Source organism: Nanorana parkeri, unplaced genomic scaffold (assembly GCF_000935625.1).
Source record: "Nanorana parkeri isolate BGI_ZX_2015 unplaced genomic scaffold, ASM93562v1 scaffold510, whole genome shotgun sequence".
Classification (NCBI taxonomy): domain Eukaryota; kingdom Metazoa; phylum Chordata; class Amphibia; order Anura; family Dicroglossidae; genus Nanorana; species Nanorana parkeri.
Window position 1 is genome coordinate 925,716 of NW_017306778.1, and position 18,125 is coordinate 943,840.

The following is an 18,125-nucleotide window of genomic DNA, read 5'->3' on the forward strand; positions in this document are numbered from 1 at the left end:
TTCCCATCTCTAAGCCATGTAAGAACTGTCTCACTCCATAACCTAATGGCTAAAGACAGGCCACTGACTTTAGAAGGCAACCCGATATATATGCATGATTTTGAACACCCTTAGGTCAGAATTTCTAACGGTCATAGCAGGGCAACTTATTCTGATAGGAAAGGCAAGTGGAAAGGCAAGAGAAGGCAAGAGAAAGGCAAGAGAAGGCAAAATCAGGCAGTCCCAACCTATAAGTGGCAGAATAATAGCGACTCAGAAAGTGTTTCTAACTGTTCTGATTGCCAATTTTTTCTTGATATTTTCCATTCCCTTGGAAAATGACTGGATCAACCAACTTTCATCTCATCTCTATGGGTACTTCAAAACATCAGCATATAGAGGTATGGGTCTATGATAGCTTGCTAATCCAAGCATGCATTAGTAGACTGTCAGAGAGTGTCAATACAGCCTGCCCTCTGCCATCCCATTCATTTTAGTAAATACAGATACTCCTACTCTGAGCCTGATTTGAAATTCTAGCTGGTGTATGGAATGTTCACATAAATAGTGAATCAGTCAGTATATTCACTAACCAAGCTGGTTTATGGAATGTTCACATAAATAGTAAATCAGTCAGTATATTCACTAACCAAAGAAGCTCTTCGTGATATCCTTGTCAGAGGTTTTGGATCAACTTCTGTATTATGCATCTGGAGTTTTGCAAGAATGTCCACGGGTAAAGACAGTTTACTGACATCCTGGACAAAAAACAGACATATGTTATACACACACACACACACACACACACACACACACACACACACACTCACATATATATCTATCTAAATATGGACTGAGAGAGAGGAAAAATAGTTAAATCAATGTAACCCAATCATGGCTATGCCAAAAGTAACTACCTTTTTTCTCCTTATCCAGGCAATAAACACACTTCTGCACAGCATGTGACTAATTAGCAATATAAATTAACTGTACATTTTGTGGACAAAGAACCTGGGACTGATAGGTTAAGATTACAGGCCACGGCAAAATGAGAAAGAACCCTTAGACTGAACCTACCACTTAATTGGTATATAAACCTCAACAACGAGACTCTCCTTTTGGCTCATTTTGGTCTGTGAAATATACAATTGTAAGCATTTTGTTATATCAGTTCAATAAGTGCATAAAAACCCAAATGATCCTGCCAGAAATCCTGTATCTTGTGCACTCTCCAGGATATCTCAAATCTTATCAGCCTGGCCCTGTTCACCCTTGTAAACTATAGAGCATCTCCTGGAGAGAGGGTGTGTTCTGTCATCCTAAAGGCTGTGACACGCTGCACGCGAAGCTGCCTTCGCGAGCAGTGTGTCATGTAATTTTCTCCTTGGCAAGTCAGCTTGCAGAGCTCGCGAAGCTGAGCGTGCCGATATGAAAAATTTCATCTTCAGCCAATGGACTCGCTCGTATAAACCCGTGCGTCAGCATGCAACGTCTGGCTGTTTTTTACGCACAAGCCGATTGGCTGAAGGTGCAGTCAGTCAATCATCTGCCTGCACTCAGCTCACACACTGCACGCAAAGCTCTGTGCCGGACAGCTTTGCTTTGCTCTGCACGGCTTTGCGTGCAGTGTCACGGGCTTAAATAACTTCCTCCCCTAGGGTGACAATGCTGCTTCTCCATGGAGACACTACAGTGAGTGTTGTCACCACAGAGCAGGAAGTATGTTGCTGGGAGAATCACCAGGTATGAACTCAAAGAGCAGCCTGAAGCACCTTACGGCCGATGCTGGCATCAGCAGAGGCCTCAACATCCACCTGATAAACTCCATACACTTATGAACCAAAGACCAGGTGGCGACCTTGCAAATCTGAGAAACAGACACATTCTGCTGAAAGGCCTAAGAAGCACTGATACACTGCACTGACACACTAGTCGACACAATAGTCGAGTGAGTTTTAACCGGAAAGGGAGAAACCCTGACCTTCAAGGCATTGTCCATATACCCTGCAATGTGGATTCCCTTACAACACAGCAGCACAAGTACACAAGCCAGTACCTTGGCAAAGACCTGGGGGGAAGTGGCAGGGGTCGTGCGACGGGAGAGGGATGAGCCACGAGCTGGAAGTGCTGTTTTCCCACTGCAAAGTGCATGAACTGCTGATGAGGAGGGAAGATGGGGACATGTGTTGAAAACCTTTAGACACAGGATGGGGTGAATACCCCCATGGGGACTTGGAACCCTCTAACACAGGGGTCCTCAAACTATGGCCCGCGGGCCACATCCGGCCCACCAGGGTCCTTGGCACGGCCCGTTTGGGTGTCAAGGCCGGGGAGCTGCAGGCCCCTACCTTTACTATCTCCCAGCCGGCCGTTGTAAAAGAACGGCCGGCCTGGAGCTATCTAGATAAGCCGCGTGCGCGAGCGGGAAATCCAGTTGATTTAAAAACAAGCAGCGATGCCTGTTAACATAGAAGCGATCCCCCGGCTATAGAGCCGGCGGATCGCTTGTATGGGCGATCGGCCCGTGTCCCCCCCTCCCGTTGTCACGCTGATCCCGGGCTCCGCTGAGCCCGGGACCAGCATAGTGCCTCTGTCACAGGGGATCAGAGGGAGGTCGGTACAGGATCTCCCTCCGATCCCCTCTCGGCTGTAAGAATGCGGAAGTGTTGTATGTTACATTCTTGTGTCACTCTCCAGCTTCAGACGCTGGAGAGAAGCTGATGAAGCAGATCTTGGAAAAAAAAAAAAGTCCCCACCCATACGTACACGCATGCAAACATGCGTACGGTGCGCATACCTGCGAAAAAGACGATTGCGCCCATTACGCCGCACATGTTACATATCGCTGCGAACGTCGCAGTGAGAGCAATAATTCTAGGGCCATCAATCACTGATAACTAAACTGATGAGCTGTAAACGTTTTTTAAAGCATCGCCTATGGCCAATTTTGGGTATGGTGGTTTTGTGCGAGTGCGCGCAATTTTTAAGCTTGACATGCTTGGTGTCTATTTACTCGACGTGACCCCGTCTTTTATGTTTTATCAAAAAATTGGGTGATAATAAACGTTTCCTAACATAATGTAAAAAAAACAACTTTTTTTTAAAAAAAAATTTCTGTAATTTTCCCGAACTATAGTATAAAAAGAAAAACCGCAGTGGTGATTAAACATCACCAAAAGAAAGCTCTATCTGTCCCCAAAAAATTGTATAAAATGTATTTCAGTACAGCGTTGCATGACGGAATAAATGTCAAAGTACCGCAGCACTGAACACTGAACAATGGCCTGGATGGGAAGGGGATCTAAACACCTGGTCTTCAAGCAGTTAAAATAGGCCCAGCCGCCCTAAACAACATATAGCAATCAATCGGCCGGCTGCCCGCCCGCGGGGTCCAGGGAGAGATTGTCATTCCGCCGGCCCGGCCTGGGTATCAGGGAAGACACACAGGCTGTTCTGGAAGCTTGGCAGCTTCTGTGCTCAGCCTGCGCGGCTGCGCCCTTTCATCTCAGGGCGCATGCCGAGGCAAACCAAATGCCTTGGTTCCCTTATCAGCGTAACGCCATTCACACCGTTGCCCCTCCTACGGGCCCAGGACCCAGTTTTGATAATTAACATTAAATAAAATAAATCTAAAACTAATAAAAAAACATTTTTAAAGTTCTTCGCGAGCATGCGCGTCTTCATGTAAACACGCGTCACCTTAGTATGAAAACGACGAATGCGCTACACATGTTATGTATCGCTGTGCACACTGGAGTGAAACCAATACTTCTAGGGCCAGTATTTTGGATATCTCTAAACTGATGACCTGTAGGGGTTTTTAAAGTGTCGTCTATGGACTTTTTGGGGTACTGAATTTTGTCGCCGTTTTACAGACACACACAATTTTTAACGTGGGCATGTTGGGTATTTATTTACTCATTGTAACCTCATCTTTTATATATTATTTAAAAAAAGGGTATTTTATTGTGTTTGGAGCATTTAAGTACATTTTTCACTAAATTTTGGGGTTTGATAAGGAGTTGTGCTAATATCGTGCAACATAAAAATTTGCATCTGCCACCATGTTATTCTATAGTGTCTTGGCTTTCAGAAAATATATAATGTTTGGGGGTTTTAAGTTATTTTCAGGCCTAAAATGTGGAATATAACATGGGTGCAAACATGAAACATGAAAAAAAGGCCTCAGTCATGAAGGGGTTAAAATCTGCTGTGCCAACTCTTTCTTATATCAATCAAACCAAATGCACAGCGCTAAAATAAAAGTCAAATGTTCAGTCTAGAAAAATGTTATCAAGAAACATTCATAGGTATATTCCGTGATATCTTATATTTTATGGGACTAATAAAATAGGAAAGAACAGAAGAGGGGTTAATATGAAGTATTTTTCGCTCCATAAGACACACTTTTCCCCCCCAAAAGGCGGGGGAAAATGTGTGTGCGATTTATAGGGAGTGGATAGGGAGTGAATCCCTATCGCCTGATGCCCGTAAATGCAGTTTCGGGCGCCGGGCGAGTAGTTTTTTGTACATTTAGCCCTGCTAAAGCAGAGCTAAATGTACAGTGGGAGCCGCTGCTCGTTTAATACAAGTGACGCTCATCTGGGGGGACCCGTGACCACGGCATAGGAGCTCACCATAGAGCCCCTAGAGCAGACGAAGAACGTCCGTTCGTCTGCTCTGTGTGATCACTGAGACCGTGGCGCTGTAATCACAGCACCACCTGTCTCAGCGATCACTAACTGCAGCTTCTGTCACAGAACCTGTCACAGAACCTACGCCCTATGGTCTGTTGCGCCTTATGGAGCGCAAAATACGGCATCTCCCAGAATTAAACTAAATGAAATGTAATTCTGGATACAATGCAACCTAAAGGATTAAATGTTGAGTTGGATTTAAACTGTTTCATTACAAATAACTAGGCTTAAAACTGGTTTAAGATTGTGATACTAACTTTTGTTTGTTTCAGGCAAAGATTTATAATATTTAGTAGTGAGCACATCAATTTGCACTCATAGGGGCACCTTATCTCAACTTAGTATGAGAGACCAAGTATTGAGGGGCCCTCTAGCACTTTTATATATTATATTATGTATTGGGGGCACTATAGCACTCTGTTCACTTATATTTGTCATATTTATGGTAAATTGATCTTTTGTATTATTGTTTAGCACTATGAGCGAATATTTAAAGATGTTATGAATGGGTTATCATTCTAGTAAGAAGAAGTTGTTAATGTATTTTAATTATTTTATGTATTTATTCACAGTATTTAATGAATGCATTCATGGGGGGGTTCTGATAGGGGAAGATACATCTGCACTTAACACCTAGTGACATCTAGTGGGCATTTGTAAAATGACAGGCAAAAGAAGAAGCAAAAGGATTGATTGTAGGACAGGAGATATATAAGGACTTGAGTGACATCAGCTTGTAGCCCAACCCCGAGGAAGTCACCTGATGAAACACGTCAGTGGGTAGATGCGGACGTCACCCACTAGACAGCAGGAAGTGTAGAGATTGTGCCTGGAAGATTTCTAAACGGACGTTTGGTATATCAGGCTGTTGGATTCTGTGTAACCCGCCCCCAGCTGCTCTGGGAGGGAAGATTTGTTACAGGCGATCACATTATCACTTTTGTGAGTGTTTTTTTAAACTATTTTAAATAAACATTGCATTTTAATGTATTACACTATGGATGTTTTAATGTATTATGAGCATCTGGTAAAAAAAGGGAGGAGAAGGAGAGGTTTGGTACTGGCGGTGCAGCATTCCAGTGGATGGATTGGGAGCAACTACTAACATTTGGTTGAGCGTTGTATGACCATTCTTTTTATTATGGTCCACCCTATCTGGTGAATGCAGTCTGTGTCATTGGTGTTGCACACGGATGGGGAAGATGTCACCTAGAGCATTATACACATACTTCAGCTGAGATAATTTTTTGCACTATATGGCGGCATAATCGTGCGGCCGGCAGCTTTCTTTTACTTTGCTCCAGCCTGGACGTCTTCTGCACTGCGGAGGTAACTCCGCTCCCCCACATCACCCCATTCCCAAGACCCCCCCAATCACACCTCACCATCTCCCGCTGGCCGCTCCGCTGACTCTGCTCGCTCCGCTTCCCCGTATACCATTTAATGGAGGTTAGATCGTACTGCTATGAGAATGAGTTCTCCTTCAGGTCCGCTGCTCTGCTGACCTGCGATTGACTATTGCATTTTGAAATAGCCAATAGCAGGTTTGCTACTGTTTTCAGTCACTGCAGTATGATCTTACCTCCGTTAAATAGTAGAGGAGGAAGCGGAGCTGGCAGAGGCTGCGGAGCGGCCAGCGAGAGATGGTGAGGTGTGAGTGGGGTGGTCTTAGGAATGGGGTGATGTGGGGGAGCGGAGTTACCTCCGCAGTGCAGCAGATGTCCAGGCTGGAACCAAGTAAATGACAGCTGCCGGCAGCAAGATTATGCCAAGATTATGATTGTAAGCACAGCAAACATTCAGCAGGCTACAAGGTCTTCCGGAAACGCACCCGGAAGAGCATCACCGCCGTCACGCCTCCTCACTATGACGCCGGCCGATGCGGTCCACCCTGGAACGCGGAAGCGGCAAGACGCGTCCCATTCAATTTCCCGCGCTAGCGGGCTATTTAAAGGCTCCTGCGAGGTTAGCAAGGCGTTCCACTATTGAGGATCGAACGCCCTGCTAACCCTCCAGCCTAACCAGCCATTGGGACCTGCCAACCCTTGATCCTAGCCAGCCATTGGACCTGCTAAACCCCCTGTTGCCTCAGGACAGCTATCCACCTCCACAGCTTGCCAGGAGGATCTTCTACAGCAGCCATCACTGTGCTAATATCCACTCCACTCTGCAACCACCGCTCTTCAAAACCACACTCTACAAACCGCAAGTACTCTGCATCTATGGTTGCAGTCGTTATGTTAGTGAACTTCCTACACTGATCTAGTACTGTGTATACCATTGACTTTGTTTCCTTGGAGGGCTTTGTGCCTTTGGCACCATGTGGATTACATCCGTTCTCATACTTAGAACTGCTGCTTAAATACTGAGGTGTACCGATTTATTCTCTTCCTAAAGTTACATGAATCATATATGTTCTCATTTATCTGTGGCCTATGAAGTAATAGCCACTACTGTCCCTCTGAGTTACGTACCGGTATATGATGCACGAACCTCTAACTCGCCGTTAGTTGTGAGTGACGCCAGAGGTTCAAGCCTGAATTAGCGGCATACTACTCAGCCCAGAGCCCTACTCTCCCTAAAACTCCGTCGCTGAGATCCTGTTACATATCCGCTGGGCCCCGGGTGTGACAATTGGCTTTTGCTATTTGAAATAGCCAATGGCAGGCTGGTTATTGCTCCCAACCACTATGGATCAGAGGAGCAGACCTGGTGACACTAAGGGTTTAATATAACCCTACTGTCACATTGAAGAGAACCTGTCACCTCCAATGTGCTATCACATAGGGCAGTGGTCCCCAACCCCCGGGGCCGTGGACCAGTACCAGTCCGTGGATCAAATGGTACCGGGCCGCCCAAGGAACATTAAATTATTTCCATTTTATTTACTGTGGTGTATTTCTCTCGGGTTTGTCCGACTTTCCAGGACGAGAGGTTAACCGGGAGCTGAGAGACGTCACCTAAAGCCGCACCAATACCGCGCATGCGCAAAATATCGTGATATCGGGGCGGTTTTAGGTGACGTCTGGAGCTGAGCGGCTGCAAGCGGCAGTGGCGTTGTAGCTTTGGTAAAGAGAAGGTGTGTATCGCCCTTCTCTCTGTTCACCGGTACTTTCTCATGTTTAACAGTGCTTGGTGTACATGTATATTGTGTTTGCTCAAATTTAACCCACAAATGAGCAAAAATGAGTACGAAACAGACGTCGTTAGAAAGTTTCCTTGGGAAAAAGAAAAGGCCCAGTGAAGAGACAGAAGAAGGGCCTTCAACATCAAAGAAACATGTAACTTTTAACAGACAATACCATGAGTCCTACTTGACATATGGATTTATCGGGACAGGTGATTCCCACACACCAGTGAGTTAAAATGTTAAATCACTTTATATTCATTTTTTGGTGTAACTGTATTTTATTTTGAAGGCATGTTTAAATACAATTAAATTAAAATTATTAAATCAAAACAATCTAAAAATATAAACAATCAATGTCCCCCCCTCAGCGGGCCGCGGTAAAATTATCAAACGTTGACCGGTCCGCGGCGATAAAAAGGTTGGGGAGCACTGACATAGGGAACTTGCGAGCCCCCAATGTGATAGCACATTGGAGCAAGGTACAAACACTCAGTGATCACTGAGTGTTTGTAGATAATTGAGGACATGGTATGTGTACTATATCCTCAATTATGAATGAATGCGAGTGATCTGCATCACCTCCTGTTCAATCATAGTTGTAGTTATAGTAAACATACTATTTTCTCATGTTATCAATGAACAGGAACACTCAGAGGATTCAAGTTCATTGATAATGGGGATACAGAAAAAGAGATTGAGGACTCTGTGTCCTCAATCTCTTTTTCTATTTTAAAAAGGGAAATATCAGGAGTTTGTTAAGACTCCTAATATTTCCCCAAAGCCCCTAAAAGTAAAGTAAAAAATAAAAATATTTAATAAAAAATGAATAAAGCTAACGAAAGGAAGGGGGAGGAGTCCAGTGACGTCGATGTCCGTGACGTCACCTGACTCCTCCCCCCTTCCCTTCGTTAGCCGACGGAGCCACTTGGGCCGGTGAGTTTGCCCAAGACGCACTAAGCTTCTGTCTTATCTTAAACTTATATTTAAGCACTATGTGGCTCTCCATCTCGCTCCCAGAAATGTGCCCATTGAAATTTACTGATATTATGTTGCAATCAGGTCCTTACATGAAATGGAATGGACAGGTGCTGCTACTTCAAATATTAAGCTAATACTTATGTTTAAATCATCCTTAGGGCTTTGCTGTTTTTTTGTTTTTTTAGCATGTCAAATTTTTATTGAAAATAATCAAAATAAAACATTACACAACGAGCAAGCATTGGTATGCAGCAGAGACAATAACTCAGTACGCAGACTGAAATCCAGACGTGTAAAGTACATCCATAAACTGATACTGAATAACTAGAGTCATACAATATGGATACACTCCGCTGGAAAGTTGCGCATCAAATATGTGTAATACTAACAACTAGTAGCAGACCCTATAGCCATGAGGGTCGGTACTGTGGGTAGAAGACCAATTCGAACCATTAGGGGCATTCGTGGGTGCAACAGGAGGACTACTCATGGTGGAGTTTGGTGGTGGGAACCTCGAGTGATCGCAGTAGATCAAGGGTCAAAAGACATCCAGGGGCCCTAGGGAACCCGTCAGTTTAGCCTCGAGGTACCATTTGGACAGCTTAAAAATGGACATCAGATCTTGCAGCTGTTATAATGAAAACTCTGCTGCAACATACGATGTCCAAGTAGCAAAGAACGTTTTAGTGCGTGCTTGATAAAATTTTGTGTCCAGCTTGTCCAGTAACAACAAGCGATTCAACAGGGGGCAGAACGTGTCCATGGAAGGGGGATCTGATAAAATCCAGTTACACAGGATCGCCTTTTTGGCTGTCAGCAGACAGAGATGCTCCCAGCGGGTAGGGCAGGAGGGGTTCCCGTTCGCGGGTAGGGGAAGGGCATGCAGTAGGCAAAAGTTTGGGGATAACTTCCTATTCTTACGTGAGTGCACATTCGTGAAGGACACTATGGCGGACCAAAAGTTTTGTATACGGGGGCAGGACCATAGTAGGTGCAGGAGGTCAGGTAGAGGAAGAAGGCATTTCGGACAAGCAGTTAACCATAAGGAAGACGTCCCCCTAGTGGGGATATTAAAGGCATGATATGCTCTATGTACTGTTTTGAAGTATATTTCCTGCCAGGACTCATTGATAATAACCTTCCTGATTTGTTGCCAACCCTGCTCTACCATATCGATTGTGTCCTCAGTGGACATGTCCAAAAATTCTGCCCAGCGACCTATGTGGGACGGTACTGTGGTGGAAGATTCCTATATGTAGGTCACTACGTTCCGGGCAAGAAGAGATAGTGGCATCTTCGTCTGGGGGGAGGAGAACAGTGGAGAGAGGGGTGAGTGGACCATCTCAGGCCAAGGCATTGTAAGGTCACTGGAGATAAAGTGGCTTAATTGCATGTATGGGTAACTATGGGTGGCCAGGAGATGGTATTGGGTTTGCAGAGCTTGAAAAGTCCTAAGACGTCCTTGGGGGTCAAAGACATCCGCCAGAACCACAATACCCCTAGCTGCCCATACCCGAAAAGCATTAGAGTCAGCGCCTGCCGCAAACCGGGCTTTGCTGTTTTACTATACTATGTAAATACATTTGTAATCCAGCACGTTATTATTCTGAGTTGCCCCACTCAAGCGGCGGCCATATTGAGTGGGGCACATAAGATTAATAACGTGCTGGATTAGTGTGATCCTAGTTCATTTTATTACTTCATTGCTGTGCTGTATGTGTATAGGCCAATGTAGTTAGATCTGTATGTGTGTTATAATTAATCGAAATTAATCGATCAAAAAAAAATTTGATTAATTGAACACGAAAATTTTAATCATTACCAGCCCTAAAAAAATATTTGAAAAAATATTAAAATAAAAAACATTTTCAGTTTCGGCCTGACAATTTTTTTTATTTCGGTTTCGTTTCAGTTTTAAAATATCCATTTCGGTGCACCTCTAATTATTAGCACTGAGCATTTGGTTTGACTTCCTTAATAAAGGCGTCCAAAAACTGACCAAAGTGTCTTTCCCCATCAAACGAAATTATTTCCATACGTTTCTTGCAAACTGTCTCTATAGACCAGCATCATAGGCACAAGATCCTGTGCATCTGGAATGACATAAGCGTCACACAAGAACTTTGGCACAGAGAATTCACTAAGCTGTCTATGCAGTAGCATAAGGCGACCAGTAGAAGCTCCAGTTTTTGGAGGGCTGATGGATCCATTAGGACTGACCCAGGGTTACGTGCCATGCATTTGCAAGAGTAAAGGAGGCCTTAAAAGGAGATCTATGAGGTGAGTGATTTCCACTCATCCTCATAGATAGAGCCGACCTGTGACAAAGAAGCTGTCACAGGTTGGCTCTATCGATCGGGAAGTGAGGAGAAACATGCACCGATCTGCTCACTTCCCGATCATCTCCCTGCAGTGAGCGGTGACTGTCAGTCACCGCTCCCCACAGGGATGCCCCCCTCCAATCCTCCAGCGCTAAGTGGAGGAAAGAACGGGGGAGGGGATAGGCAGAGATAGGTAGATAGGCCAAGCCAGCTGTCACTCACACAGCTGGGTGGATCTCGACAGTAATGTCGGGATCCGTCCCGGCTGCGGGGCTCACAGTATATCGCGGGCAATAGCCAAGCTTTGGGTCACGGGAGGACGCTAGTAAATGTCCTCCCGTGACCCTATAGAGCACTATGGGGAAAAACACTTACTTTTTTAAGGAGGCCACCCCAACTGCTTCTCCCCCACCTCCTCCTCTTTATTGTGCAGAAGCAAAGGCTCTGCAGCAGCCAAGTTCACAAACAACTCAGTGGGGGATGCCAACTGAGGACGCTTATGCCCTTTGCATCCAGTGATTCCTATCAGCGTAGAGACCTTTTCCATATGTTCTGCCCTGGAAGCCGAAATTTCCTCTCTGGATAAAAAGGAGGAATGATGGCAATAAAAGGAAATGATCATAAATGCGTCATCTGTCATCTTTTGGTATCTAATAGCTTGAAAAGGGTTTACCAGCAAACAGCTCAATACATTTTAAATGTTTCCTATTTTACATGCCAATCCTGGCTATTGTGATTTCGATGTCAGGTGGTTTACAGTTGGAAAAATTTTTTTGCAGATGTGCCTTGAAGAGGCAATGTTGCTTCACAAATACTATTGTTGCAAATGAATGCAAAAAACCCTCTATTTTTAACCTAAATCTTGGAACAGTTTAAATAGATTTTTTGGCTTACAGGTTTTGGAGCCTTTACTGGGGAATTTTTGTATTGTTCTGGGAATCGCCCATCTGACATCACCCTTAATCTGTGTTATTTATCAATATTAACCAGGAACTTCATAACTGCTTTTAAATATTCAGTACAATGCTTTGAAATATTAAAAACATTCTGGATAAATATAATCAATATTCACTTACAAATCTGACATTTACACATTGCAGCAACCTGTAACACTTTGCAACTGTAACACTATTAACTGTGCATCTTCCTTTGCACAGTTCAATTTTTTTTCTTGTATCTTGGAAATTCAATTGAATGGAGGCAGCAAAGGAAACATTTCTTTGACTTTTTAAAGAGACTATGTATATGAACTTCCAAACAGCAATATCTGAAAGTTTCTTTGTAATAATCTCTGAAGCAAAAACAATACTTTAAAACAACATCAAAATTAGAGACTTCTAGCCCAGGGTAGATAATGATGCTAGAACAGCACCGGATATTTACCTGCATGGAGAGACGTCGATGGGTGGCATTCCTATAACCTAGTGCAGTGGGAGATAAGCCACCTACATCTGGTGGAGTTAATGCAGCATTTCCTGGACTCAACTGAGCCATCTGCAGGTTGGAGTGACTTAGTCCTTGGGAGACACAAGGGAAAGAAAAAAAAGTGCTTGTTTTGTTATATAGTCTAGTGTCGAAAAGTAAGAAAATTACAAAAGTGAACCTGTTAACAAATATGTTTGTTAAAGGCTTATGGACCATGTCTCAGGTTACACCCATATTTAGGCTCCGCCCAAACAGCTACATAATTTATTCACAGATCCGTTCACAAGATCTGTGATTGAAAAGACTAAAAAGTCCCATATGCCACTGTGGTGGAGAGACTCGTAGATCTCGAGGAAGCACAAGTGCGATAACAGTAGAATTCGCCTTTAACCCTCAACTAATTTTCTGTTAGATCCCCTGAATCCTCTGCATACACTAGATACCGTGTTTCCCCGAAAATAAGACACTGTCTTATATTTTTTTTGGCTCAAAAAAACGCACTAGGTCTTATTTTCGGGGTAGGTCTTATGTATAACAATCCAAAGTTAACGCAAATCCAAATTTAAATCATCCAAAATGGCAAAGTTAAGAATAGAGTGATCAGGGCAATCAGGGATGCCGTACCTTTCCAAGAGCAATTTGGTAACCAATTGCTGGCCAGAATCAGTGAAACGTACTTTCACTATCGATTCTTCACATGCTGAATGCATTTGATATCACTCCGCCATTGACAGGAGCAAGCACTTTAGAGGAAGCATCGGCTTATGCGGCTCTGCTCGCCGCCTGGCTTCCTCTAGCACTGGCTTCATTGGCACTACTGATTCTCTCCTGCCTTTCCCGTGGCTCTTCAAGTTCCCCCTTATGCCACCACCGGCCCTGAGAATGGTCACAACTAGGTCTTATTTTCGGGGTAGGTCTTATATTTTAGCAATTCCCAAAAAAATGTAGGGGAGGGACAGCTGTATGTACCGGCGGCTGTGCGTGTGTGGGGATCCGAATGAAACAGGCTGCTGTGCAGCTGCCTGTCATTGGCAATAACTGTTAGCCTGGCGAAGCCGATACCCGTCTCTGCAGGCACCGCCAGGCAGCCACATCCTGGTATGTGGGTCATTGTGAGGACCCTCTCCTGTGACCCTTCCCCTCCACTGGCCACCAAGGATGCATATGAAGAGGTGCTGCAGCCTGCATATGTTAGGTGAGGTTGGGACGCCAGCCCGGATCGCCTCGGTATGCTGCGCATTTAGAGAGCCGCATCTGTAGCGGTGCAGGTGGCAGAGAGACGGCAGAAAGAGGGGGCCACTGCACCTACGGCCAGGGGCTTCATTTAATGGGAGAGTTTTGCGACGGGCCCTCCGGCATCTGCTGCGGGCAAACTGGCTGGTGCGTCCACAGGAGAGCCTCCACTACCAACCAGGGCCCAGGGAGCCCCCACTGACCACCAGGGTAAGGTGACCAGTTTTTTTAAGGGCTCATTCACACTGGAATCGTCCGGCACATACAGCTCCATGCTGCTTGCACGGCCATATCAGGCAGCTCCCAGGAAGGACAGGTGCTGCGTGTGATTAGTACACAGCCCCTGTTCTTCTCTATAGGACTACACGGCCTTAAGCCGCCCTACGCTCACCCGTCCTGCACATAGGTGCGGGTGAGCGTATTTGTATGCTCGTACGGACGTGCAGGGCGGGTCAGTGTAGGGGGGCGTACGGCTGCGTACTCCCATAGAGAAGGACAGGGGCTGTGTACTAATTACACGCAGCACCTGTCCTTGCCGGGAACTGCCCCATACGGCTGTGCACGCACCAGGGAGCTGTACGTGCCGGCCGATTCCAGTGTGAATGGGCCTTACATATCCCCGGGAACATAAAATAAAACATTTTTTTTAAATACTCACCTGATCCCTGGATCCACTGACATGCACAGTCTTCTGTCTCCCACGCTGTCAGAAGCTGCATATAGAGCGTGCTGGTTACTACTTAAACCAGCGTGCGTTGTGTGCAGCTTCTGAGAAGATACGCTTTTAGCGTTGCGGGAGCTATGCAAAATGCGCAGCCGGCTTCCTCGCTATGCTAATAGCACTTCTGTTATAAGTATACAAACTGCTTGTGATCTATGTGATAATAAAGTTATTTGTGGTTAAACATATTCTGTCTCTCTGTCATGTAAAAAATCTGTAATCTGGAATGATAAATGTGTCACTGTTTTAAACAAGGTTAGGACTGTATTATACGTTAAATAAAATATTAAGCGTTCTGTAAGCAAAACTTTATTTTCTGGCAGTGCCCCTCCCGAGAATAGACTCTGGATCCGCCCCTGCTTGTGTCCTTAATAAGAGGTTCACAAATTGGAATGATGAGACAGGACTTTGCACCAGACAATTTTAGGGTTAACAAAGATACAAGGGTCAATCAAAAAGTAATGCCTCCATGCAGTGTTTATTTTGACAGCAAATTTCAATTTAGTTTTAGTCATATTTTAGTCATCTGAATTGTTTTAGTCTAGTTTTTAAAAATACTACCAAAATCTATTGGGTCTAGTTAGAGTCATTAAAAAAATTCTCCAGAATTTCCAATCTCATTATATACTCCTGGAGTAAACATCTGCTAACCGGTTATTACTTATGGTATTAAGATTTGAACATGCAATACAGACACAGATGTAACTGTTGTGATATATAACATGTCTTTATTTATCTTAAAATTAGATTAAACCAAGTCTTATAAAAAAACAATAATATTGAGTATTGTCAACAAAGGACCAGCAATTAGATATGTATTGATTATAACAACTTGCATATGACATTCTTTCAAAATATTAAAATGAAAAACTATCGTATATTGGCTGTAATGCCATTGCACATATTATCTATTAGCCGTCCATTCAGGATGGAACCAGAACTGGAATTCCAAAGAGATTAGTTCTCTGACATTTTAGTTTAGGTTTAGTGAGTTGACTAAGATGTCAATATATTCTCGTTATAGTTTTAGTCATCATAACTCAGTTTTTATTTAGTTTTAGTCTAGTTTTAGTCATTGGAAAAGTATGACAAAAATTATTAGTTGACGAAATTAACACTACCTCCATTCTGTAATTTGAGATCTATTAGAGTGATTGTGAATGTTCATGTACGTTGTTATAGAGGTGTCCTCACTCCACTAATGTATGCTTTTCTTTTTCAGATTGAGAGATTAGAACCACGGATCTATGTCGTACTGGTCCCAAGACCCTCCATTGAGGGCACAGCTTTTCTTTAAGTCCCACAAGTTCGTCAGCAAAAATTAACTTTCAGGAATTACGAAACGAGGTTCGGTCCCTTGGTGGATTTACTTCCAAATAAAACATTTCCTAACGTCCCCCGCACATAGATCCACCTTCTCCAGGACCCTCACGGCCTTTGAGGGGCTCTGCTCAAGAAACTGCCCAACCAGACACCTGATCTCATGGCTGTACTCCCTTCTCAGAGACAGCACCACCTCACATTTACACTACCTTCCCACCAAATGGGAATAAACTCTCAATACTACTCTAACCAACCGTTCCTGGACCAATATCTGTACAACAGCACACAAATGTACGGTCAATAGCAAGATGCAAGAAACTAATTTTAAAATTCTCACTTTTTGGTACAAGACTCCTCCTCAGCATCTACCCGACAGTGTCCCAATCATGCTGGCGATGCCCCCTCTTCTCTCATTCCTATTTCTGACTCTCTTCCTTGCTACCACAAGCCGCTGAGGAATTTATCGACACACTGAGACCTACTACCACGAGAATTATGAGTTCTATTCTATGTTGAAAATCGTGGTATTCTCCGGCAAACCGGCCACATTTGTCATTGACCTCATACCCGGGAACCCGATTGGGAATTGACAGACAATGCAATAATATTGTGATTACCATATCAATACTTGTATCTGTTTGCCTTTCCTTTTCTTCCTACTTTGTTTGATATTGTTGGAAGTTCAACTGTTTTACATTTCAATGTATGTAATTTTGACCAACACATCGGTTTGTTATGATATTTTGTACATATTACAAAAACGTAATAAACTTTTCTAAAACAACAACAAAAAAGAACCTTGGATCTGCAGCTAAAACAATGAGCTGTGATTGTATTTCTGGTGAAAAGAGGGTTGCGCACCTAGGGAAATCCATAATCAACCAAAGAATATTTATGGGGACGCAGTAGTGGACATTAGCGGCAGTGGGTGAAGAAATTTTAAGGAGAAACTAAAATTCCACTACAGCGTCCCAATAAACATTCTTTAGCCGATAATGGATTTCCTTAGGTGCGCAACCCTCTTTCACCAGAAATTCAATTACAGCTCGTTGTTTTAGCCGTAGATCCCTAGTTCTAATCGCTCAATCTGGAAAAAGAAAAGCATACATTAGTGGGGTAACATTCACAGTCACTCTAATAGATCTCAAATTAAGGACATTAAGGCATTACTTTTTGATTGACCCTCTTATTTGCAGTCAACTTATATATAAATCTACAATATATATATCATATTAAGGAAATGCATGATTTTTCTGTAATTAAACTTAGGTTGCCAAATACAACAGTAAAACATAATGGAACATATAGTGCCCGAGGTCTTCTAATTAAAGAAATTAGTTTAATTAAAAGGGCCACCGGAGAGGATATGGAACAGGCCAATCGGGCTGTATTAGAGGCTGACGCGAAAATTGTCAGGGAGCCCACCCCGGAACATCGCTCTCAGTGGCTAAATTCCCATACTGTTTTACAAGGAGTGATTGCTAAAAAGGCACAAAATTATTTTTTCAAAATCATTTCTTGTGGGCAAAAGGAAAGCAGACCAGAACCATCTTTGCCCAAATAGTCAGCTCCCAGTCAGCTACCCCCATATTGGAGCTCTTCATGACAGCTCTGGGCAGATTCACACTAGCTTCCATGGGTATCCTAAAGTCCTTACATTCTTTTTTCAAGAATTATATTCTTCAGAAGCTACAACCCCATCCCCCCCCCCCAAAAAAAATGGGACATTGTAAAATCTACATAAAAACATTCTCTATTTTATAGAAAACATATCAAATTGTAACCACTTCCAGCAGGGTCACTGGAAGCGGTTATACCAAGAACACGGCTGCTGTTTTAAACAGCAGACAATTGCTGTTTAATTACAAGCAATCCAGTGTCTGTACAGGCACCGGATTGCTTGTACAGTGCTGCGGCGTGTGCCCCCCAGCTCCACTGTCCCCCATGTGAGCTTGGGACCGGCACAGCGGCGTTTCTCCGGACAGATCGGAGGGAGATCAGCAGGTTCCAGTCGCTGACTCTCCTTTGATCACTGGACCCGGAAATTATGTGCATTACAACACTTCCAGTGTCACTGTGTACAATCTCTGGCTCCTAGAGCCAGAAGAAGAAGCTGGTGAAGCAGATCTCTTCTTCACCAGCTTCTTTGGGGTCCCTAGGCGGCATTAAGGGTTTGAAAGACCACTGATGTCTCCAAAAAGAGATCCTGTCACATTATATTTGCTATTAAATAGGGGGATTTTTAGCCCCCTATCTGATAGCAATAAAGCTGAGGGTAAAAAAAATAAACATTTTAAAAATAAAAGTAACAAATAAAA

The 18,125-nt window shown here is 43.8% G+C and overlaps 1 protein-coding gene across 1 annotated transcript in view; it reads right to left on the bottom strand.

Annotated features, from left to right (window-relative positions):
• Positions 1-18,125, bottom strand: part of CDK18 (cyclin dependent kinase 18) — a 100,639-nt gene that overhangs the window by 34,628 nt on the left and 47,886 nt on the right. Inside the window, 2 exon segments of the mRNA XM_018561251.1 lie at positions 630-737; positions 12,489-12,622. Coding sequence (XP_018416753.1) covers positions 630-737; positions 12,489-12,622 — 242 coding nt within the window.